Genomic DNA, 23,388 nt, shown 5'->3' with positions numbered 1-23,388 from the left:
CTGCTGCACAGGGCCCAGGGCTGCAGCCGATGGGGTGGCTATGAAAGCCCATACCCTGGCAAACGCTGTTGCGGAGCCAGCTGCATACCGGGAGCCACGGACCTCATCCCTGGCGCACAACCCACACCCGGAGGGCAGCTCTACCCCCGCCCGTCCGGCACATGGCACCTCCGTAGCCGCCACGGCCGGTGCAGCAGTGCCCGGCAGCCAGCAGGCACTCGTGCCGCCGCTCCCTTGGGATCTCGTTCAAGTGCCGCCATTCCCTGCCCGTGCCCCAGCGACGCGGCCGCCCCCGAGATTGCGTGGGGCCAGGCAGCGCGCAGCTGCCAAGGGGGGGCGAGACGGTCGATGCGGGGTCTTTCAACGCTGCCCGCAGAGGCACCAGCCCCATCGTGCCGCTCCTGGCAGCGGGCACAGCCGCGGGCCATCCCGGGGGAACCACGCACCCCACCGAGAGCCTACAGGGATGGGGACAGGGACAGGCAGCCGCAGGGCAGAGGAGCAGCATCCAACCCTGAGATGGCCCCTGGCCAGGGAGAGGGTCCCCGTGGGGCAGCACCAGGTCCCTGGCACCGGTGCCCAGCCCCCCCCCCCCAGCTCAGACCCCAAACACCAGGTCCCGTGGCCCCGCTGCTGCGCCATCCCCCCCCAAACCGCAGTGACACCCCCAGCTCTCCCCATGCGTTGACCTCCCGGCATCACAAATGCCTCCCCCAGCCCAACGCCAGCCTGGCCTTGGGGCTGCCCCGTGAGCACCCCGGGGCTGCCGGCACTGACCCCCGTGGGCACCGACCCCCCCCAGGCACAACAAGGGCAGCGACCCCACACGCTCGGGGCGGGGGGCAGCGACCTCACATGCACAACGGGGACACCATCCCCACGCACTTCACGGGGCACCGACCTCACATGCAGAGCGGGGACACCGACCCCGCGCGCTCGAAGGCACCATCCCCATGCACACGGCGGGGACGCCGACCCCACATGCACGACGGGGGCATCGCCCCGGTTCGGCTTCACCGGCTGCATCCCCCCGGCACCCCACGCACCGCCAAACCGAAACGGGGCTCCCTGGGGCTGTGGGTTTGGGAGCAGCCCCATGGTGGGGGGGGGGGGGGGGGAGCGATTATTTGCCTGTTCGTTTGCTTATGGCCTCGACGAGGCTGGAGGGGAAGTAGCCCACGCGGTCGTTGCCGGTCCGGTTGTCGTGAATGCAGCCCTTCCAGCGCCCGTCCGCGTGCTGCTCCAGCACCTGCGGGCAGGGGCCGGGTCAGGGGCCGGTGCTGCCAGCGGGGTCCCCCCGGCCCCCCCCGCCACCCCCGGCCACACTCACGGTGATGACGTCCCCGGCTTTCACGTTGAGGCTGGTCAGGTCGTAGTTGTTGCAATAGTCCTTGACGGCCCGGACCTGCAGAGCGGCGGAGGCGTCTGCGGGGACAGAGCGGGAGCGTCGCCGGCCGCCCGGCCCCAGGGGGGCTGTCACCCCCCAGCCCAGCGTCCCCCCAGTGCCGGCGCAGCCGCCCCGTGCCCCCCTCCCCAGCCCCCCTACCCCGCAGCATCTGCTTGATCTCCTTGCTGGCCTGGCTGGTGGTGAACTGGTTGACGATGTCCAGAGCCGTCTGATTGTAGGTGTTCCTGACGTGGGCGTTGATTCCGCTCTGCAACGGCACGGAGGGGGCTTGCGAGGAGGCTGCCCCCCACCCTGCCACCCCCCCGGGACCCCACCCCCCGGGCCACCCTGAGACCAGCAGCTGGAGGGCACACCTCACTGCCTTGGCGTGTCCCCCCTCCCCGGGACCCTCGCCCCCATCCCCAAGGAAAGGTGCACATGCTGCTCCGCAGCCCCCAGCCCTGGGGTCGCTCCTTTTCCCACAGCCCCTCCCTGGGCTGGGGGTGTCTGGGGGTGTCAGGGGGGGTGGGGGGGGGGGCCCTTACATCCAGCAGCAGCCGCACCACGTCCGTCTTGCCGCAGAGGGCCGCTTCGTGCAGCGCCGTGCCCGCCTTGGTTTGCCGGTTGATGTCGATGCCAGCCTGCAGCAGGAGCCTGCGGGCAGACAGCGGGGTCAGCGAGGTGGGGAGGGGGGGGGACGGACCAGCCCTGCCCACGGCACCCACCGGATGATGTCGATGTGGCCGTTCTTGGCGGCGAGGTGCAGGGGGCTGGTGCCGTTGGGGTCGGTGGCGTCCCCCGGCTTGGGCTCCAGCAGCGCCGCGCACATGTTGCTGTTCAGGAGCAGTTGGACCACCTGGCTCAGCAAACACAGACGGAGCAGGGCTGCAAGGGCGGCTCAGCCGCCTGCCGGGGCTGCGGCCCCCCCCCCCCAGCCCCTGCCTCCTCTCCCCCAGCAGCCAGGGATCCCCCACAGCGGTGGCGCTGAGGGCCCCCCCGCCATCCCTCCTGGGGGCTGCCCCGTGTCCCTCCCCGGGCTGCTCCAGCACCCCAGAGACCTCGCCGTGCCCCCCCACCCCCTCCCCAGCTGCCTCTCGGGGGGTCCCGGCGCTGCAAGGACTTACCCCGACCCGGCCAAACTCGCACGCCAGGTCCAGGGGCGTCTTCCCCGAATTGTCCATGATGCAGGGGTTGGACTGGTGCTGCAGGAGCATCTCCGACTGCGGAGGAGCGAGACCCCGACTCGGCGAGGGCAGGGGCAGGGAGGGCGGCGCGGTCTCCCCACCGCCGCCGCGCCCCGCCGCCGGCCCCACCGTACCACGTCGTAGTGCCCGTGCTGTGCCGCCAGGTGCAGGGGGATCTGGCCCTCGTCCGACGGGATGTTCACCGAGGAACCCGCTTTCAGCACCATTTTCATGGGCTCCTTCTTGCCTTGCCAAGCCGCGTAGTGCAGGGGCCGCATGCCTGCGGGCGGGCAGGACGGGCACGCCGTGAGCCCCTCGGGCATGCCACCGCGCCTGGCCGGAGCCTGCGGAGGGGGGCACGGGGCGGGGGGCCACGGCCAGGACCCAGGGACTCGCCTTTGTTGTCCTTGATGTCCACCGCAGCCTGCGCCTCCAGCAGCAGCGAGATGAGCTCTGTGTTGCCGTTGAGCGCCGCATGGTGCAGAGCCGAGAACCTGGGGACCGGCCGCCGTGTCAGGGGTCCCACGTCCCCTCCGCAGCCCTGCCAGCCCCTACCTAGCAGCACGGCCTCGAGCCTGCACCCGCCGCAGCACCCCAGGGCACCCCGCTTTGCCTCTCGCAGCCCCCCCACGTGCACGTGTCCCCGGGCAACCCCACCTCTGCATCCCTCTGTGTGCACCCCGAGAAAGAGCTGCCGCAGGAACCAGCCGTGGCCGAGCCAGGAGCCGGCCATGTCGTGGCGTGCAACGAGGGCCAGAGGGTGGGATGTGCCAGGGCAGATGCGGGTTTGCTCTCCAGCCCATCGCTTTTATTTAGCTTCCCCTGGGGCACTGCAGCCACAGGACAGACCCCCCAGCCTGCGCGGTGGGACGGAGGGCTGGGGATGCTGCCGCCGAGCTGGGAGCGGGGGCTGGTGGGTCTGATCTGGGGATGCTGAAGCGAGATGGATGCAGATGAAACACTCCCTGGGGATGCTGAGACCCCATGGGGCTGGAGGCGATGGGCAGGGAAGGCAAGGGGGGGGTCCCACTGAGGGTGGAGGGTGCCAGGGAAGCTACCCTCCCCGCCGACCCACTTCCCCCAGCCTGGCTCCGGCAGCACAACCACGGGCACCGGCACAGGGGGGTGGCAGCGGTGCCCCTGCCCGGTGCCGGGCTTTGTCATGGGGTGGGGAAAGCCCCCAGCCCCACATCCTGCTCTGCTTTCGCAGCACCCAGGACTGGCCAAACCAGGAGGCTCATTGCTGGGAAGCAGGCCAGGAGCTGACCTACTTGCGGCTCCCGGCAGCGGCATCCTCCACGCGGCTGCGCTCGTGCCTGCCACCCCGCTGCTCCGGGCCCCGGTCACACGCAGCGTCCCCATCCCGTCCCTGGGGCCACCCCTGTGTCACCGGAGCACGGGAATGGGCTGTGGACCCCAGCGGGACCTGGTGGCCCCCACAGCCGCCCAGCGCTCGAGAGGCGGGCAGCACGGCGGCAATCCCGTCTGCCCCCCATCGCCGGGACCCCCAGCTGAGGGGGGACGCATCCCCTTTGGGGAACACGCTCCGGCCACCACATTCCCCGCGGAGCTGCCGCCTGCGATCCCCGGGCGGGGAGCAGCGATGTGAGCAGACAGCTCGTGCAGGAGGCCAATCCCCAACGTCTGCCTGGGAAATGTCAACATTTTCCGCTCCAGCACCCTGCTCAAATCCGCTCAAGATGGTGCAAATCGCAGCCCTCCCCCGGGCTGCCTCGGGGGCTTCCCCCGGCACGGCCCAGCCGGCCGCAAAGGCCACGCGCTGTGCAGGGCACCGTCCCCCGGGCTAGTGCGGGGCCATCAGCACGGTGCTCGCCCACGGCATCCACCAGCCCAGGAATCAGCAAGCACAGCAGAGATGGGGAAACTGAGGCACAGCACCGGGACTGGCTGAGCTGGCACAGCACGTGCGTGGCAGAGCGGAGCACGCACCGGCTGCAGCCTGGGTCTGCCCTGCGCATTCCCAGGGTGGATCCTTTCCAGGAGCAGCCCCGGAGGCGGGAGGTTGCTCCCCTGTTGCAGGGCTGCTCCTGCACCCACGAAGTCGGCCAGGAGCCGCAGGCGGTTGCTGACAGCATACGAGCTGCCTACAGCTCTCGACTGCCGTCCCAGCCCCGCCGCGATGCACAGCTCTCCAGTGACCTGCCGGCTCTGGCAGCCGCTGCACGAGGTGGTCCGTGGGGTGATGCATCCCCTCACCCTGCCCACGTCATGCCCTCCAGCCCCTGTCCCGCACAGGCAGCGCCACGCACCCGCCCCGCCGCCGTGCACGCTCGCTCGCGCACAGACACGCTTGCATGCACACGCACGCTCAGCAGCACATCCACATGCTTGCGTGCACCCGTGCACGCACACACGTGCACATCCGTGGGCTGGCAGAGCCCGTGTACTGGCAGGTACCAGGGGATGTCCGCTGCCACCACCCCATTGCCGGGCCCTGCTCAGGGGCGAGGATGAGGAGGGACCCAGGCTGCTGCGGCCACGTGTCCCCAGGGCATGCCCTCCCATCCCTGACCCCATCTGGCCCCTCTGCTCACTGCCATTTCCATGGCCACAGCAGAGCTGTCCCCAAGGGACCAAGCGGCATCGCCCAGCCCCATGTCCTGCCACCCCGCTCAATGGGGGGGGGGCACAGGAGGTGGCTGCTGCCCAGCCCTGTAAGCATCACTGCCTACTCCCACCGCAGCCCCATCCTCCAACAGGGCTCCAGCTGCCTTCCTGCACCGGCAGCCTCATTAGTGTGATTAGCGGGCGGTGAGCCTGTGGTCCCCTTCCCCGCTTCTCCCTGCCTGTTGGATGCCGGCTGCGAAGCGGCACACCGGCAGCACAGCCCGGCAGGGTCACGGTTTGCCCGGCCGGTGCCCTGCGGGGCTGCTCCCTGCACAGCACCCGCAGAGCTGCGGCAAGAGCTGGGAAAAGGCCGGTGAGATGTGGGGCACAGCTCTTTCTCTGCCTTTCAACCCTCACCTCCCACCTCCTCCGATGCCTGCAGCTGCTACACGCAAGCCCACCGGCTCGGGGGTGCAGGCAGGGCTCAGGCACGCTGGCTAACAGGGGCGAGAGCCTTTGCCCGTCTGGACCCCAGCAGCTCGACTGCATCGTTCCGGAGAGCCCGGCGTGCCTGCACAGACACACAAGACTCCTGCTCGCTGCACCCTGTGCTGCACATGTCCCCGAGCACGCGCACCCCTGCTCACGGCACCCCACGGTACGCACACCCTTGCCCATGCACCCCACTGCATGCGTGCCCAGGCGCGGGGCTCCCACTCACCCGTCGGTGTCTTGGAAGTTGACGTTGACTTTCTTTGCCGATCCGAGGAGCTCTGGCAGGGAGAGAAGGGGACAGCACGTTAGAGGGGCGCGGGAGGTAGCCGGGGCAGGGACCCGGGGTGCACTGCGGCGGTGATGTGGCTGCACCTCCAGGTTTCCCTCCCCACCAAGGTTTCAGCTCCCTGCAGCCCTGCAGCCTGGGCCGGGGCACAGCACGGTGCTGTGCGGGGCTGCCCCAGCCTGCGGGCAGCTGCAGGCAGGAGGGCTCGGGGTGGAGGGGTCCCCGCTGATGGCGGCAGAGCCCGAGGGCTTCTGGCACCAAGGTCTCCGTCTGCCCGGGGTAGCTGTGGGTTTGCCTGGGGTTCCCTCCCGAGCTTCTTTGCCTCGCTGGGGCTCCGGCATGGCCCCGTGGAGCCCAGTGCTGCTCCGAGCCGCTGGGCGGGGGTGCTTTGGCAAAGCGGGGAGCTCGGCGTGCTCCCCCGTGCCCCAGCATGTCCCCTGCCCCTGCAGCCCCCTCACCCAGCACTGCCCCACTCCCAGCCCACGCTTGCTTGTGTGGGAAAATAAACCGCCTCGGGGCAATCCAATTAGCACCACGAAGAAGGATGGAGCCAGATTTACATAAGATTTAACCGAAAAATGCCACTCAGGCTTTCCAGTGAGCCTGTTCTTCCTCACAGCCCCCAGCGGGGAGCCGGAGCGGGAGGAGGAGGAAGAGGAGGGTGGCTGCAGCAGGGCAGAGCCCGGGCTGGGGACCCATGCAGCAGCCCCCGTGCCTGCTGCAGCGAGCCAGCACCGGCACGGCCCCGAGCCCGGTGCCGGGCTGAGCCACCCCTGCCTGGGTCACGCATGGCGGACGGTCCCAGCAGCAACCGGGGCGGTGGCAGAGGTTTCTCCCTGCCCACGCAGAGGTTCCCAGGCCCTGGCACCCAGCACTGGCTCGCTCCCGCGCTCCGTCGGCCGCGCGGCAGTTCGAGCCGCAGGACGTTTGCTAACGATGACACAGCCCGGTGCCAACGGGCGAGAGCTACGGAGGACGGCTTCTGAACAGCCACAACAATCAGCCCACATCCACCAGGTCCCCAGCCTGTCCTCCCAGCACACAGTGCCACGGGGCGGCTGTGGGACGAGAAGGCGCGCCGCAGGGTCCCCAGGGCACTGGGAGGGACAAGGGCACTGCAGGGTTCCCTGGGTGCAGGGAGGGACGGGGCACCGCAGGGTCCCCACAGCCGGCACCGCTCGCCCTCCTTCCAGCAAACAAAATACCACCAGCCCGAGCCCTGCGTGACAGGGCAGCCCCCCCTTGCCCTGGCAAGGGGCAATGAACACATTTAATACATCAACAAATCATCCCAGCAACAAATCCTCATTGGGGCGGCCAGACCCGGGGAACAGCCCCCCCCCCCCCCCCCATCCCACCCCTGCCGCAGCATCCCCGTGCGCCCCCGGGAAGGACTGGATGTTGCTGGCAGGCAGAGCCCCCCGGCACCGGGACCGACCGTGGACGGGGTCGAGCAGGTCCCCGCCAGCCCCGAGCTGCCGCCAGGCTCCCCAACAAAGGTGCCATTCAGCGCCGGTGGAGAGGAGCCCAGGGCCGCTTCCGCTGCCGCCCGGTGCCAAGAAGCAGCTCCCAGGAGAAGGGGGCCGAGCCGCCCCCCAGGGACGCAAATGGCCGGTGGACAAAAGGAGCCGGCGGGCGCAGGAGCGGCACCGTGCCCGGCACTGGCTCCGATCTCCGGCCCCGAGACGGGCCCCGCTCCGGCTAACCGGTCCTCGCGGACGGAGGGACGGATGTCAGCGGGTCTGCAGTGCCTGGCCTTTCCCACGGGTTGCTCCCAGCGAGGGGCTGGGATGGAGCAATGCCCGGGGGATCGGCGTCGCGGGGTGCAGCGGTGACGCCGTCGGCGTCACCGCTGCACCCCGCGACGCCGATCCCCAGATGCGTGCCGGCAGCCCCCCGCACCAGCCAAACCGGCATCAGCCGCACACACCGTAGCAGCAAATCTCTCCTCCCTGCACCTGCAGGAGAGGCTGCAGCTGCCAAAATCTGTTTAGCACTTCCATCAATGCCCGTGCCAAGTGCTTAGTCAGTGACTTCCAGCCGTGCAGCGGTTTGACTTTCGTTAAAGCTCTGGAGTGGCCACGAGCCTGCCTCTGCCCACGAGCTCAGGCCCCGGCACGGCTTCAAGCGCTGCCGGGAAAAGGTCTTTATGTGCGGCATCGGTCTGATGGGGTCCCCGGGGGAGCAGCCGGGTGGTCCCACCTCCTCCTGGGGTGCAGCACCCCAGGCTGCCACCGGCTGCCCAGCAGCATGGCGAGGTGTGGATGGTGGCAGGGATGGCGGTGCGGAGGCTGGCACCCCTGCAGGGCCAGGCCAAGGCCCCGGATGGCGGGAGCCGGTGCGGCACCGGCGGAGAATCAACCCCATGTCTGCACCAGCACCGGGACCCTCGAGGGACAGCGGCTTTGCACCGGCAGCGGGCAGGGCAGGGAAGGCAGCGACTGCCACGCCAGCCGGCATCACCTAAGCTCCCGACGGGCTGCGAGCAAAAACCTCACGCCACGGTCCTACAGTCCAGCAATTAAGCCCCTCCTGTAACGAAGCAGCATGCTTGCCCGGCACAGCACTGGCAGCCTAGCACGGGCCACGGCAGAGCCGTGCCGAGGGCGCAGCGCTGCAGCCAGAGCCTGCAGCCGAACTGGGGCCGCGGCTGGGTGCTCACGGTTCCCAAGGCAGGGGGAGCGGGACGGGCATCCCGACACGCCGCCGGATCCGCAGCCCGGGGCCGCCTCAGCCCCACTACTGCCGTGCAGGATTTGCAGCCTGTCTGGGGGCAGGGAGACACGGGAGAGCTCGTTAATGGCAGGGAAGCACAAGGAAAACTACTCTGCTAACGAGGGAGAGGGAAGGGACCTGAGAGCGCTGCCAATTAAAAATACCGGCCACAAAAGGAGACGGGCACGGCGGGGAGGAGAGCAAGGCTCCCACATGGCCACGCTGCCAGCGGGCACTGGGCATGTCCCTGGCTGTCCTCCCCTCCGGGATCGCCGGAGGGGTGACGGAGAGCACCGAGCACCTGCGAGCACCCACCAGCACCGTCCTGCCCTGCCCGCGCAGAGGCAGACGCTGGGGCCATTGGGCAGACGTTGCAGCACAGAGGGACGGTGGCACCCCCAGCACTGGGACCCTTGCTCAGACCGCCTGAGCCCCACCGATGCCCTCAGGACACCCCAGTGTCCCCTCTTTGCTTCCCACGGGATGCTCAGGCGATGGTTGTGCCATGTGGGAGCACAGGGCTCCCCTTGCACCCCAGCCCCACGGCACGGCCTCCCCCCCACGGCTCTCGGAGCAGCTGGCACCCCACGAGCATCCCGAGGGGCCTGATGGTGCCGAGCAGGGTCGGGCAGGACCACGTCGCCGGCCCCAAGGAATGGCGATGTGCTGCGCTGCCGGAACGGGCAAGCTCCGGCACCGCCAGGTCCGGCTCCAGCCCACGGCTCCTGCGCGCACCGGGAGCCGCAGCCGCCTGCCATAGACACCGACTATAAACAGCGTCTGCCACGAGTAAACACCGCCGCGGGGAGCTCAGCCCAGCCACTACTCCCAGAAATGCCTTTACTTAAACACAAGGATCACAGCAGCTAAATGCATGCTTGAATTCAGCCCGGCGCTCTGCGCGCAGCGAGGGCGGCGAGCTCCCCGCCAGCCCCGTCCTCCCCCGCCACGCGCCGGCCCGCGCCGGCCGGCCCGCAGCAGCAGCAGCAGCAGCAGCAGCAGCAGCAGCAGCAGCAGCCGCGATGGCCCCGGGCGGGTGCCGCGACGGCAAGCGACGCACGAGCCGGCTGCACGTGCGGGGCCGGGTGCGCGAGGGAGAGCCGCGCTGCCCAACGCCGGGGTCCGGCCACGTGTCACCCCGACCCCCCGCACCCCCGTGCCGCGAAGCGTCCCGGTGCGTGCCACGGGGAGAGCCCCCGTGCCCGACCACGGCTCCAGGCATCCCAGTGCACACCGCGGGGAGACCCCCGCACCCGGCTGCTCCAGCCCTTCCCTTGCACCCGTGTCCGAGGCCACAGCCCCACGTGGCGGGACGCCCGGGTGCCTCCGTGGCTCCTGGCTGGGGGCTTCTCTCCCGTCCCGGCAGCGGGGCCACGCAGCACCCATTAGCGTGCTCTTGTGCCAGCCCCCTGCATCTGCAGCCGGTGCAGCACCAGCAGCGATCGATGCCCGGCCGGGGCGCGGGGGCTCCCGGCCAAGCCCCCGCTGACGAAGCACATCCTCGCCCAGCTCCCCCCGGCAACGTCGCGCCAGCTCGCAGGGAGCGGGCGGCTGCTCCGAGCAGATGGCTCCAGCCTCCGCTAAATCAACATCTACTTAATGAGGGGAAAGCCGTCGCTGCCCCCCGCCAGCTTGGCGGCAGCAGCAAATGAGCCGGGGCAACCCCCCCCCCCCAAATCCTCCTCCCCATCCCTTCCGTCAGTCCGCTGCAGCGGTCCCCCTCCCTTCCAGCCCACCATCCCTGCCGCTTCCCCCATCCCCAGCCCACGCGGGCAGCAGGACCCCTGCGTGTGGGGACCCCCGGCACCCCACAAGCAGGATGACACCGAGTACCCACAAGGAAGACATTCAAGGCAAAGCCAAGTGCCTATTTTGGAGGAGGGGGGAGGACCCTGCAGCAGCATTGCTGTGAGCTGCCGGATAAAGGAAGCATCCAAAATAGCTGCTCTTAATTATATCCTTGCTGACGAGCGCCACGCAAACAACGGGCGCTGCAAGCGCTCGCTGCACGAGGAGCCCTGGCACGAGTGGTCTTATTCCTTGCAGCGAGGATGGGGTCCCTGCTGTGGAGTCCCCACAGGGAGCACATGGCCACGCGCTCTGCCCACACACGTGCCGCCGTGGGGACCCCACGGAGATGGCCAGAGCAGCCCTGGCTGGGTCCAGTGGCGATGGGGACACCAGGGAGCCGGTCCTCACCACTGTCAGACAGCAAAAGGCTTGTATACTCCTGCAGCCAAGGTCGTGTCAAGCACCGAGGCCGGCGTGATGTTCAGATGCTAATGAAGCTGTTATCATCTTCTGATCGATTTTGACTGTATAAATAATGCACCCGGAAGCTCACAGGCTGCTGGCTGCAGGGGAAGGGATTGCCTGGGGCAAAGAGATGGCAGGGATGCAATGGACCCATTGCAGCCCAGTGCCCATCACAGCTGGATAACTACTGCCCAACACAGCTGGACACTGACCAGCTGGACACCGGAGTGCTCAACACAGCTGGAAAACAACTGCCCATCACAGCTGGGTAGCCATTCCCATCACAGCTGGACACCCACTGCCCACCACAGCTGGATACTGCAGTGCCCATCACAGCTGGATACTGCAGTGCCCATCACAGCTGGATACCCACTGCCCACCACAGCTGGAAAACAACTGCCCACCACAGCTGGACACCCACAGCTGGGTGCCCCAGTGCCCATCACAAGCCATTCCCCAAATCCCAAGGCACTTCGGGGGGATGCTGGCCCTATGCCCAGCACACCTGCTGGTGCTCCAGACGCCTGGCCCTCACGCGGAGCCTTCCCCGGGGAGCAGAGAAATCCGCACTTCAAAATCAATAGGCTGTGGCAGCCTGAGTCACGGTGCTGCAGCAGCGCAGGGCTGTCCCCTGGGGCCAGGATGAAGCAACTTAAATGCAGCTTTCAAGAGGCAGCGGGGACTCCTCTGTAATTTTTTTGTTCAAAAAAAAAGAAACTTTTTGATCCCAAGGGAGGACGAGGGGCTGACACTGCGGGCTGCCAGGGCAGGTGGGGACAGGGGACGCGGGTGTACCCAAGGCAGAGCCGACCTGCTAAAAACCTGGGGCTGGAGCTGGCCAGGGCACCCAGCATCCCACGGTGCCTGCCAGCACCATGCCGGGGCAGCGGTGCTCACCAGCAGCTACTGTGAGCACCCCCGCTCTTCCTGCATCGCCGAGCCATATTGCCGCCGCGTGGTGCCCGGTCGAGCCATGCTGCATCACCCGGGTTCCCCTGGGGCAGCCCCAGCCCCCCAGGGCATCCCCCAGCCCCAGTTTGGGGCTCAGCCACACAGACCCCTGGCTCTGCAGATGCTCCCTCCCAGTGCGGGGTCACTGCCTGCAAAGTCCCAGCAGCCTCCTGCCCGCTCCGGGTTGCCGGCAAACCTGCTGACCCCTAAATAACACACGGTGCTACGCTGCTCTGCCATGCAAAGGCTGCCGGTGACTCGGCCCCGTGCAACTGGGCATGCGGGGAAGCCGGCAGCAGGGATGGGCAGGGGTGCGGGCAGCGCAGCGATGCACTGGCTCCGGCCCCACAGGTGGGACACGAGGTGCCGCGCTCGGCCCCGCGGGACCAGCTCCGAGCCTCGTTGCACCCGTCGCCGCCGGCCGGGTGCCAGCCGTACGCCCACCCTCGTCTCCGCGGAAATGCATGTTGGTGTCGCTTCCACGGAGCCTTAATTGACAGCCTGTTCTCCCCGCGCTGGGGCGGCAGCAAACAGGTAATTTTCAGTAATCACCCTGGCTGGAAGGAGTCACCGCTGGCACGGCGAGGTTGCCACAGCAGAGGATGGGACGTGGCTGCTCAGGGCCACCACCAGCCCGCGTCCGCCCGTCCGTCCCTGCGTCCACATCCCAGCACGGCCAACACTGCACATCCTCGGTGCCCGAGCAAAGGCTGCCCAGGACATAGGAGCAGAGAGGGGCAGATACTGGCACCACTCACCTCCACCCTAGGGCAGAGACGATCCTGCCCAGCCCCATCCCTGTCCTCCCCATCTCCTCCCCATCCTTGCCTCCTCTGCAGGGCCAGGGAGCCCTGGGAGGACCGTCCCCAGCCATGCTGGCCTGCAGGGAGGGACCAGTAGCTTTGTGTATCTTAAAGCATCACTAACTAACAAACAGTCGCTATCATCTGGGCTCCCATGAACCCGGCCGCAGTCCAATGTCACTGGGAAGTGGTGGGGAGCTCCCCGGCATACACAGAGCATGTGCCTGTTTGCACACGCATGCATGCGTGTGCATGCATGTGCACGCATGCGTGTGCGTGCAGGCAGCCCAGATAAATAAGAGGGCAACAGGTGCTGCTGCAGCGCTGGGCTCTGAGCTCCCACGCCATATGCAGGTAAAACAGGCCCTACGGTCTATTTTACTCATAGTGCCTTTAGTGCCACCATTTGTCCTCGTGCACATAACGGCCTGGCTTCCACGCGTGCCGGTGCACCGTGCCCACCCACACACCCCCTGCACGGCGGCAGCTTTCCCGACGGTGCCCGCGGGCAGGATGGGCACGGTGATGGGCAGCTCTGTAAGTGCACGGGCTGCCAGCTCGGTGATGCCGCGGTCACTGCCGGGGCGGATGAGCAGTGCAGGGATGTGCGGCCAGGCGATGCCATGCATCTGCCCTGAGCACCGGGAGCCCGGCTGGAGGCCTCACGCTGCTCCCGAAGGCCTGGCAGCACTGCAGGGGACAAGCAGGGCTCGCAGAACCCGTCCCAGTGTCCCCAGCGTCCCCAGCATGGCGGGCACTGGGAGGGGGCTGGCAGGGGCCGTGCGGGACCGCCTGCCATGTTGCCGCCGGGAGCAGGGGCTTAGTCAGAGGCAGCCCCAGGATCCGCGCACGCCGGAGCGAAGACAGCCAGGAGAATAGCTGCTGCGGAGCTGCACAGCCGCGAGGAACGCGCCGTAAACAGCCCAGCTGCAATGCAGGAGCCGGGCAGGCGGCTGCTTTGTCTGCTCCAACGGCTCCGGCAGCCGCGGACCAAAAACCTACGGGGGCCTCGGCAAGGAGGTGGCGCGAAGCCGGGCTTCCAGCAGCCGCATCTGGAAGGGATCAGCCGGCTGCTGCTGCTGCTACCGCCGAGAGCCGTCCCCAGTGCCGAGCCCCACGCCAGGCCGGGGAGGAGGCGCTGCCGAAGCGGGCAGCGGAGACAGCCGCGGGCACACGGATGCGCCGGGCAGATGCACACGGGCACACGATGCGCAGGCATGCACATGGATGCAGAGGCACACAACACACACGGATGCACGCGTGCACAGGGGCACTCGCATGCGCACGGATGCACGTAGGCGCGCACGGATGCAGAGGGGCACACACAGGCACGCTGGCAGAGCCGCGCTGGCGCAGAGCAGCCAGCGGCCGGCAGGCACGGTGCTCGGAGAAGCTGTGCCCGTGGGCGGCTGCTTAGGCACCATCTCCAACCTACTCCGCCTCCAGCTGATACGGGCCATGGCAGGGCGCAGAGCCGGGGTCCCAGCAGCCCTTTGCGCCCCGGAGGACCCCAGCCCCACAATCACCTCGATCTGCTCGGCTCTCACCAGGCGGCCGGGAGTGACCTTGCTGGCGAGACCCAAGGAGACCCAGGCAGAGCCGGCACTCCCCCGCCAGCCGCTCTCCCACGCCATCCCGGCACCGTGCTTCCCTGGCCGGATGGCTCGTGCCGGGCACCGGCACCCATCCATCACCAGAGCAGGCCCAGCAGCGTGGGGCTGTCAGGCTGAGCCGAGGCCGGTGCTGCGTCCCCGGCTTCCCATTTCTCAGGCTGATTGCTCCTGTCGCTGCAGAGCCCAGTGTTAAACACCTCATCTTCTACTCCCGTATTGAGTTGGAAAATACTATTAACATTTCATTACGGCTTAAAGATCCCTCTCAGCCCGGCACGAAGAGCCAGCCCGCCGGCGGGATCGCTCCTGCACCAGGAGGGCTGCGCTGGCCCCGTTCCCTCCGGGGAGAGGGGACCGGGAAGGTGAGACTCACAAGCCCCAGCTGCAGGACGGGACAGTAACCTGGGGCAGAGGTGGACATCGGCGCTGCACACCAGCTCAGCGACCAGCTCGGCACGGCCCGTCCTCACGGCACACTCGGCCGCAGCCGGGACACAAAGCGGTGATGGAGCAGCAGTGTCTGCGCTGGCCAGCATGAGCCCGAGCACTCCTGAGTGGGTTTTGCTTCCCAACGCCTTTCCCTCACCAGCGGGAGCCTGGCCCGGCAGTAACAGCATCAGCCATTAAACACCAGCAAATGAGTTCTCCAACGCTCTCCTGACGGTGTCTGAACACTTGTGAAAGGCACCTTTAGCCGCCGGCTGGCGAGGGCAGCGGGTTCACGGCCAGCGTTCAGCCAGAGGCTCACCAGCCCCGGCTCTGCAGGGCAGCCAGCGGTGCCCAGCCCCGGCGCAGTGGCACACACCGCTCCTGCACCGGGACGGAGAGCACCGTGGCAAACGTGCGAGCACAGCCCCGAGCATCACCCCAGAGCCAGGCGGTCCCCTCCACCGCTCACCCCGCCAGCAATACCACAGCTCCCACCTGCCACGTGCCCGGCGCATACGTTCACAGAGGACCCACTACCGCTTCGGCACCCGCACGGGCCCTGGCACAGCCGCCATCCATAGGCATCACCGCCGCAGGGCTGAGCGTGCTGCAGCCCATGCAGCTGCTAGTGGGGCCCTGCAGGCACAGGGGGAGTGGGAAGGGGCCGGGGGCACCCAGGCACACCAAGCCGGGGAGGGGGCTGATCCCAGCCTTTCCCAGCAGCTGGGAAGGGGAGGGAAGCGTTAAAAGGGAGCGCAGAGCAGGGAAAAGGAGCCAGACGCCAGCCTGGCTACTGGAAACCACGATGGGCTGGCAGCGAAGAGGGCGGCTGTGGAGGGGGGGGCTCAGGGCACCCACAGCACCCGGCCCTACTGCACCACCAGCACCCTGAGCACCCACGGCACCGTAACCCTTGGGTGCAGCCTGGCCCTGCCACGTTCCCGGCTACTCCCTGGGAACATCACCCCACCACGATGCATGGGCAGCAAGGAGCACCTTGGCACCCGGCAGCAAGATCCTCGTGTGGGAAACAGCCAGAGCCGGCGACCCCAGCAGAGCCCCGGGCACGAGGGGCCACCCGCCGCCAGCAAAGGGCTAATTGGTGTCAAGCCAGGTGAATTTGGGACTGCCGCGAGAAAATCCAGGCCAGCGAGGGAGCCTCGAGCTGGGAGCGGAGCCGCCAGCCCACGGCCCCGCTGCTCCTCGGTGGTGGTGGCCGACAGCCCTGGGTCTTCTGCAGCATCCCCTGGCAGGCAGGGACCCCACCGCCGGCCCCGAAACAGGAGCTGTGCTGGGGCGGAGGGGGGGCAGAGGAGGGTTTGCACCCACAACTCCAGCCCAGCCAGAGAGAGGCAAGAAAATGTAAAATAACTAGATGTCACCCCGGGCTGAGTAATAATCCCCCTCTGGAAGGAAACTTGGCACACGCCAGCCTGCGCCCGCCTGCCAAGTGCTGCTGGGAGCGAGGTTTCACACGCGGGCTAGAAACCCCAAGAAGAAGTTTATAAGGGACCTGCTGACACACCGTCAAGCACAGCAACGGCAGGAGCCGCTTGGCCCTGACCACCATCCCGGACAGCCCTCGCGCCCCATGCCTGGGACCCGGCTGGGATGCACCGACATTGCCCCGTGCCAGCATCGCCCCATGCCGGCATCACCCTGCACAGCCCAGCCCACCCCCTTGGTGTTTTGCCCCTTAATCCACGCTGAAGGGATCGGGGGGGCTGCAGGAGCAGAGCCCAGCCACGGGACAGGGGATGCATGGGGACCCAGCACCCCTTTGCAGCCCCCCAGCTTGGTGAAGCTGCCCCAGGATCCGGCCCTGCAGCCCCTTCCTCCCGCTCCAGACGTCCTGCCCGGCACTGATGGCTCCAGAGGCCGGTAGCACCCAGGGGCTCCGGCATCCCAGTGAGCACCATCTGCTCCCCCCCTGCCCAGGCTTCCCCTGCAGCGAGGAGGGGGCTGCCCCAGCGCCCGTGGCTGGGCAGCGGCAGTGGGAGCCATTAGGGGCGGCTGTCGCACGGGGAAGTTTCCTCCGTTACCGGAGGGCTGGGGGGAACCGGGCAGCTCCGGTGGCTGCCGGCCACGCACGCCCTGGGCACTGCACCACAATTGGATTTGCAGCTGCCCTGCCTTTTACTGCATGGAAATTGAATTGTAAAATGTCAAAGACATTTCCTAACTGCGCCATATTAGCCTGGTTTTATTAAATACTGTTATCAGAGGAGATTATTAATGCAATCAAATGCAGGCAAAAAAACCCGGAATTAACTGGCCGCCGCACAGGAGGACGCTCTGTAGGGCAGGAGGCAGCCGGCGAGGCCCTGCCCAGGGAGCCCATGTCCCCAGGGGTCTGGCTCCTGCCTCCCGCTGCCCCCCCATCCCGGAGCACTGGCGAAGCAGCGATCCCACCCAGCTGCTGCAGCTCCGCTCTCATCCCGGGATGGGTCCCCACGGGATGGCAGCACCCCAAAGGGCGATGAACCTGGGGGTGCTCGCTGAGCCTTGGGGTGCCTCCCCTCCTGTCCGCTCCCAGGCAGGCTGCCCACGCTGCCTGCACCGTGCATGCCCCTCCGAGGAGCTGCCTGGCTCCTGTCCCGGTCTTTTCACCCGTAGCGGGCTCTGCCCGCCCCGCATGGCCCAGAGCTGGGACCAGTGCAGCCGGAGGCAGCCGGGGGGGTCAGTGCAGCGCCGGTAGTGCCAGCGGGGCTGGGGTCCCTCCCCGGGCAGGGCAGGACCCGCTCCCTGTGCGCAGCAGCGGGGCCAGGGCTGGCTGGGATAAGCCCCGAAATGCCAGGGCTGCTGCCAGCGACACGCGGGGCAGGACGCAGAGCCCTGCCACGGGTGGCAATGCAGGAACGGGGCTCTCCTGCACAGGGCAGGGGCATCTTGGGAGCTGCCCACCCCTCGGCACCCACACCCCCGGGCAGTGGGGCCAGGCTGGGCTGGGTTACCCCGGCATAGCAGGGTGCAGGGGGTGCGCGGCTCTGTGCCCAGCTCCTGAGTCCAGCCAGGCAGCGTGGCTCACCCGGCCCCGGACGTCCCAGAGTGAGGTATCCCGAGCTCCAGCGGCACACGAGGACACAAGCCCCGAGGGCAGGCTGGGGGACCAGGACGGCACCGAGGACCAGGCACAGGGTGGGCAGCGCAGCCCCACAGGACGCAGCCCTGGCTCCCACCCACTCGGCCGGGCTGCAGCCAGCCCCTGCCACGCCGGGTGCTCGCCCTGGCACCGTAGGGCCACGTGCCGGGACATCTCCTTTGCCACACGAAGCTGCCGTGCGTGGAAGCGCTTTGCAAAGCCCCCCCCAGCCTGGCGGGACGAGAAGCCGGGGCAGAGGGGTCCGACCCTCGGCTCGAGGTCCCTCCCACGGCACCAGCGGGTGCCACGCGGAAGCCGTTTCCAAATTGGACGAGCCGGCCTCACAGGGAAGGAGCCTGCTTGCTCCAACACACCACAGCCAAGGAACCGCGGTTCCCCCGCATGGCACAGCACAGCCCCGTCTCCCGCTGCCTGAAGCCCCGGGTGCCCGGGACGGGGACGGCGCGGTGGGCATGGGTGCTGCTGGGGACACCCCAGGGCCCCGTCCCATCCCACGGCACTCGAGCTGGGGAACCGAGGGGAAAACGCCAAGTCACTACAATTCTTCGAGGTAGCACTGGGGAGGAGGGGACAGGGAGGGAAACAGTTTGCTGCCAAATCCCTGCATCTGATTTGCGTAACTTTCAGACAACCTCATCAATTATGGATGCCCGGGAAGCGAGCATGGTGCGCGCTGCGGCCGGCCCGGGCCCCACAAACTCGTACTCCACACGCTAAATCGGGCCCCACGTCACCATAGCAACCCGTGTTAATTCACGCAGGGATTTTTAAAATCTCATTTATTAAACCCCACATGAATAGGATATTATCCAGATAACAGAGCTAAGTTACAAACCTTCCTGGTGCCGCGCAGCACGGGGAGTGCCGGAGGCATGTGTGGGACCAGCACACGGAGGGGACGGGGGGATGCCGTGGCATGGGGACAGCCCCTGCTCGGTGCTCTCCCACCCCGTGCCGCGCACCGCTCCTCCAGCCCTGCTGCTGCGGCCAGAGGTGGCCGTGCACCCCAGGCCGGGAGCACGGCACCCGCTGCCACGCTCACGGCCCTGCTGCCGGGCGGGAGAGTCGGGTCCCGTGGGAAACGGTGCCAGAGCAGCCCACCACCAGCACCAGGGGGGTCCGGCAGAGCTGGAGATGTGCGGCCCATCTGGGGCATGGAACAAACATCCAGGCCCACAACGGGAATCTCCCCAAGGGAATCTCCCCAACGCCAGGCTGGCCGGGCTCGGCCTCACTGGGCATCCCTTGTCCCTCGCTTGCGAGCCCAGCACGGGGAGCACCGCTGGCCCCCGCAGCCATCCCGCCCGGCAGTGCCCGGCAGCCGGAGGGCTCTCCGGTGGGAGAGCGGCTGTGGTGGGAGATGCAGCAGAGCAGGGCTGGGAAGGAGAGGGATGCAGGAGGAGGTGGTGGCACTCCGGCACCGCTGGCCGTTGCCACAGCAACACCAGCTGTGCGACCGGGCCAGAGGGGATTGGAGAGGGGTGTGGGGGGGGACAGAGCTGGGCACAGGCCGGGTGTCGTCCCTGTCCCCGCACGCCGCTCCGAGAGGCCACGGAAGCGGCAGCACCTGGAGCAGGTTGGGATGCAGGAGGCTCTGTGCTGGAGCCCCTTCTCTCCCTGCATAGGCCCTCAGCAGCGACAGCAACAATGGCACCGGGGACACGGGGGACGCCACGCCGGCCCTGCATGGCACCGGGACACGAGGAACACCACGCTGGGCCTGCTTGGCCAGGAGCACCCCTGCACGACCAAGGATGGGGGGGCACCGCACCAGCCCTGCATCGCTCCAGGGACACAGGGGTACCCACGTTCGGGGAGCGCTGGGCCCTGGAGGGAGGGACGCGGGGTGCAGTGGCAAAGAGGCTGCGTGGCCAGTGACCCGATGCCACGCGAGTGCTCCCCGTGGTCCCTGCCCATGCCCAGGGATGGTCCCCAGCCCCCCGGGTCGGCCCCGCGCACCAGGCCTGAAACCTGCGGCTGCATCAGCACCATGAATAATTCAGTCCCGGGTGGAACGCCTCAACAGAGCAGTTATATTGTACAGAGAGCAGATCCTCACGGAGCTACGCACACGTACACACACGGATACACACGTACGGACACACGTACACCCCCACAGCCTCACGCCTGGACACAGACCCTCGGGTGCACACATGGAGACGTGCAAACCCAGCCGCAGAGATGCACACAGGGAGATACCCGTGGAGCTACATCCAAACACCCCCACACGGAGAAACACCAACACAGCCACATCCAAACACACATATGCCAGGGTACACACCGATACACAAACACAGACACGCACCCAAACACAGACACACATGCACACCCAGCACGCACGTACACGCACACCGACACATGCAAATGCGTGCAGGCACCGGCAGCCCCGCCGCACACACGCACGGGCCGTGCACACACGCTCCACGCACACTCAAGCGCAGGCGGATGCCCCCAGCTCTGCCCTGCCTGCCCGCCTGCAGCCCCCTGCCCTCACCCGTGCCCATGCCCAGGCCAAGCCCCCCCCCCGCAGCTGCACTGGCCCGGCCCGGCCCCCCGGGCTCGGGAGCTTCTCCCGGGCGCAGGGCAAGGGCAGCCCGGCCGGTGCCCGCCCGTGCCGGGGGTTGCACCGGGACCGGCGGGGCGATGCTGTGCAGCGCCGAGCACCCGCGCAGCGCCCGGGGATGCTCCGCCGCCACTCCGCTCCCCCCCCCCCCGCCAGACGGCCCCCCTCCCCGGGGCAACGCCGGGGGTCCCCGGCACGTCCACGGCCCCCACCCGCCCGCGCCGCGCCGCACCGGGGAAGGGCCGGGGATGCTCCGGGGCCGGGCAGGGCGAAGGGCGGCATCCCGGCCGGGCCCCGGGAGCAGCGGGCGGGATGCGGGCCCCCGAGCCGCCGCGATGCCGGTGTGTGTGTGCCCCCCCCCCTCTCCCCGGCTCCACCACCGGCCCCCCCGGCCCGGCCGGGCCCCGCCGCCGCGGCACTCACTGGCTTTGCCGGGTTTGGGCCTCTGCAGCAGCTTCTGCACGGCCGCGACGTCCTCCGCCTTCACCGCCTGCACCAGCTCCTGGTCCTTGCCCATGGCTCCGCGGCGCCGGGGCTGCCGGCTGCGGGCTCACGGCCCGAGCATCCTCCGCGGCGCGGCGCGGCGAGGGGCGGCTCGGCTCGGCTCGGCGCGGGCCCCCCCGCCCAGCCCGCTCCGGAGGCGGGGGCGGCGGCGGCGGCGGCGGCGGGCGCCCGGGGCGGGGCGGGGCGCGGCGGGGCGGGGGGGCCGTACCGGGAGCGCGGGGGGCAGCGGGGAAGGGAGGGGGGAGGAGGAGGAGGGGGAGGGGGAGGAGGAGGAGGAGGAGGAGGCGGGGGCCGCCCCGGTGCCTGCGGGCGGGGCACGGGGATCCCCCTCTCCGGTGCGGGGGAAGGTGCCGAGGCCCGGGGGGACGCCCCGGCGGGAGCCGCCGCCGCTGCCGAGCAGCCGTGGCGTGTAATGAGCTGGCGGGTCTCAGCGGCCCCGGCAGCCGGAGGGCGGAGCGGGGAGCGAGGCTGGTCGGGGCCTCTTCTTCCTCGGGGTAGGACCCCCCGGGGTGGCGGTGCCCTCTCCCGCCCCTCGGGGGGAGAGGAGCCGGGGCTGGGGGCTGCAACCGGGGGCTGGCCGGCCCAGCAGACCCCCACCCGGGGCACCCCGTGGTCCCCAGCCCCGCTCCCGGGTGCCCTTCGCCGGTCCGTGTCCCGCCGCTCTGCCTGGCCATTGCAGTCACCGACCGTCAGCCTGTGGTGGCTGATAATGGGAACCAGGCTGGAGCAGCTTTTCAATTTCTTTCAATAAAGCCCTTATTACTGCCTAATTTTCCACTTTTGTAGACACAATGGCCAGTGACATTCGTCCCCTTCCACTTTTTTATGGCTTAAACGACTGAGACATTAAAGGTGTAGACCTGGCTGGGTTGAGGATGCTGACGAACCAGATGGGAAACCGAGACATTAAAGGTGTAGACCTGGCTGGGTTGAGGATGCTGACGAACCAGATGGGAAACCGAGCCAGCGATGGACAAGGCATTAATGTGCTAATGGTGCCCAGTCGGTGCGGAGCACGGCCATCACCAGCACAAAATCATGCCCAAATTTCTGCTCTCCCACCCGAGTTAATGTCTAAAAGCCTTGCGGAGGTCCCGGCTCCGGCAAACCAACGTTGGGGCACATTGGTCCAGAAGGCTGGTACCCCAGCTGGCCACTACAGCACTGGTCACTGCAGGGCAGCGAGGCAGGCGGCTGCACGGGGAGAGGCGGCTGCAGTGCACCAGTGGGTGCAGTGCACTGGTGGGTGCAGAGCACTGGGACAGGCGGCTGCAGACCCAGGTGAGTGCCTGTGGCAGAGGGAAAGATGAAGGAAACCAAGCAAACTGTAGCCAAACATGAACCAAGCTCCTCCCTGATGCCCCCTGCCCACCTTGTGCTGGCCCATGCCTCCTGAGCTGGAGCTCAAGGATGCCTTCCGCAGCCCCCAACTCCCTCTGCAGCCCCCAGCTTCAGGCTGACCCCCCCTCAGGGATGGCAGGGTCCGTCTCCTCTCCCCACCCCCACTTTCCAATCCAGGACATTTGGGTTGCCGGCGCAAAACGCCGTCTAATCTGCCCTCTAATCCCACAGCCTGGCGGTGTGCGGCTGCATGGGGGGCCTGAGCCGCTGCGGGTCTCCCTGGGCTGGGGGCTGGGGCTCCGCACGCGCCCGGGGGGCCCAGGCAGGTCGGGGGGCTTCCCTCACATCTGCCACCACTTGATAACAAATGAAGCTCCTCAACAAAGGTCCCTTTGTGCCCCACAGCTCTCTCCTGCGGGGCTCCCGCACCCAGCACCAGCACCCAGGGACCCAGCACAGACACGGGATGGGGCAGCCCCCACCCCGATGGCCTCACCGGGCACCGGGACCTTTGTGACCGAGCCAGGACACAGGGCGGCCGGGCTGTGTGGGGCTGAGTGGGGCTGAGTGGGGCGTACGGCTGCCGACCCTCCTCCCCTAGCTGAGCCAGGCTTTTGCAGAAGGAGCTCCAGACTGCCTCGCATTTCTGCGGCTCCCTCCGGGCCCTTGCCAAGTCGGGTTGGTCTTTGCAGAGCAGAAAAATGAGCAGTGAAATGTCTCTGTTGCTGCCCTGCACAGGCTGAGCTGAAACCGCCGCCCTGAACGGGCAGAGCTGCGGGCATGGGGGTGGTGGGGGGGGTGGTTTGACCTCCCCCCGCCGCAGGGACGGGCAGCGCAGAGAAGCAGGCACATGGAAATCCTCAACTTGCAGGAGCTGGAGGCACCACCGGTAGCAGGAGGGCTCACCCCGCAGAGGGGTCCCCCCCGCGTCCCCCCGCCGTGGCCGCCTTTCGGCGGAGGCCCCCGCCTGGGTGCGGGAGGCAGGATGGGCCTCCCAGGCGCTGGATTAACGGAGAAGAAGGAAGAGATGAAAGCAGAGTTTGGAGGCGCAGGAAGCCAGCACCACGCTCGCCGCCCCCCCCCCCCCCCCCCCAGCCATCAGGGGCTCACGTTGGCGGCCGCTGCTGAAAGTGGACACGAGGTTGGGGAGTGGGTGCTGGTGGGAGCCTGGCAGGGTCCCCGCACATCCC

General features: G+C 68.3%; 1 protein-coding gene across 1 annotated transcript in view; it reads right to left on the bottom strand.

The window, feature by feature from the left end:
* CASKIN1 (CASK interacting protein 1) overlaps positions 1-20,998 on the bottom strand; it is a 33,883-nt gene extending 12,885 nt beyond the window's left edge. The window contains 10 exon segments of the mRNA XM_030002093.2: positions 1,132-1,249; positions 1,331-1,425; positions 1,547-1,655; positions 1,933-2,041; positions 2,113-2,243; positions 2,512-2,607; positions 2,706-2,851; positions 2,968-3,065; positions 5,861-5,912; positions 20,777-20,998. Of these exon segments, the coding sequence (XP_029857953.1) occupies positions 1,132-1,249; positions 1,331-1,425; positions 1,547-1,655; positions 1,933-2,041; positions 2,113-2,243; positions 2,512-2,607; positions 2,706-2,851; positions 2,968-3,065; positions 5,861-5,912; positions 20,777-20,870 (1,048 nt within the window). The 5' untranslated portion in view covers positions 20,871-20,998.
* Between the last annotated feature and the right edge of the window lie 2,390 nt (positions 20,999-23,388).

This window comes from Aquila chrysaetos, chromosome 25 (assembly GCF_900496995.4).
Source record: "Aquila chrysaetos chrysaetos chromosome 25, bAquChr1.4, whole genome shotgun sequence".
NCBI classification, from domain to species: domain Eukaryota; kingdom Metazoa; phylum Chordata; class Aves; order Accipitriformes; family Accipitridae; genus Aquila; species Aquila chrysaetos.
Note: the sequence above shows the minus strand (reverse complement) of the source record. Positions and strands in the feature narration are given on the sequence as shown.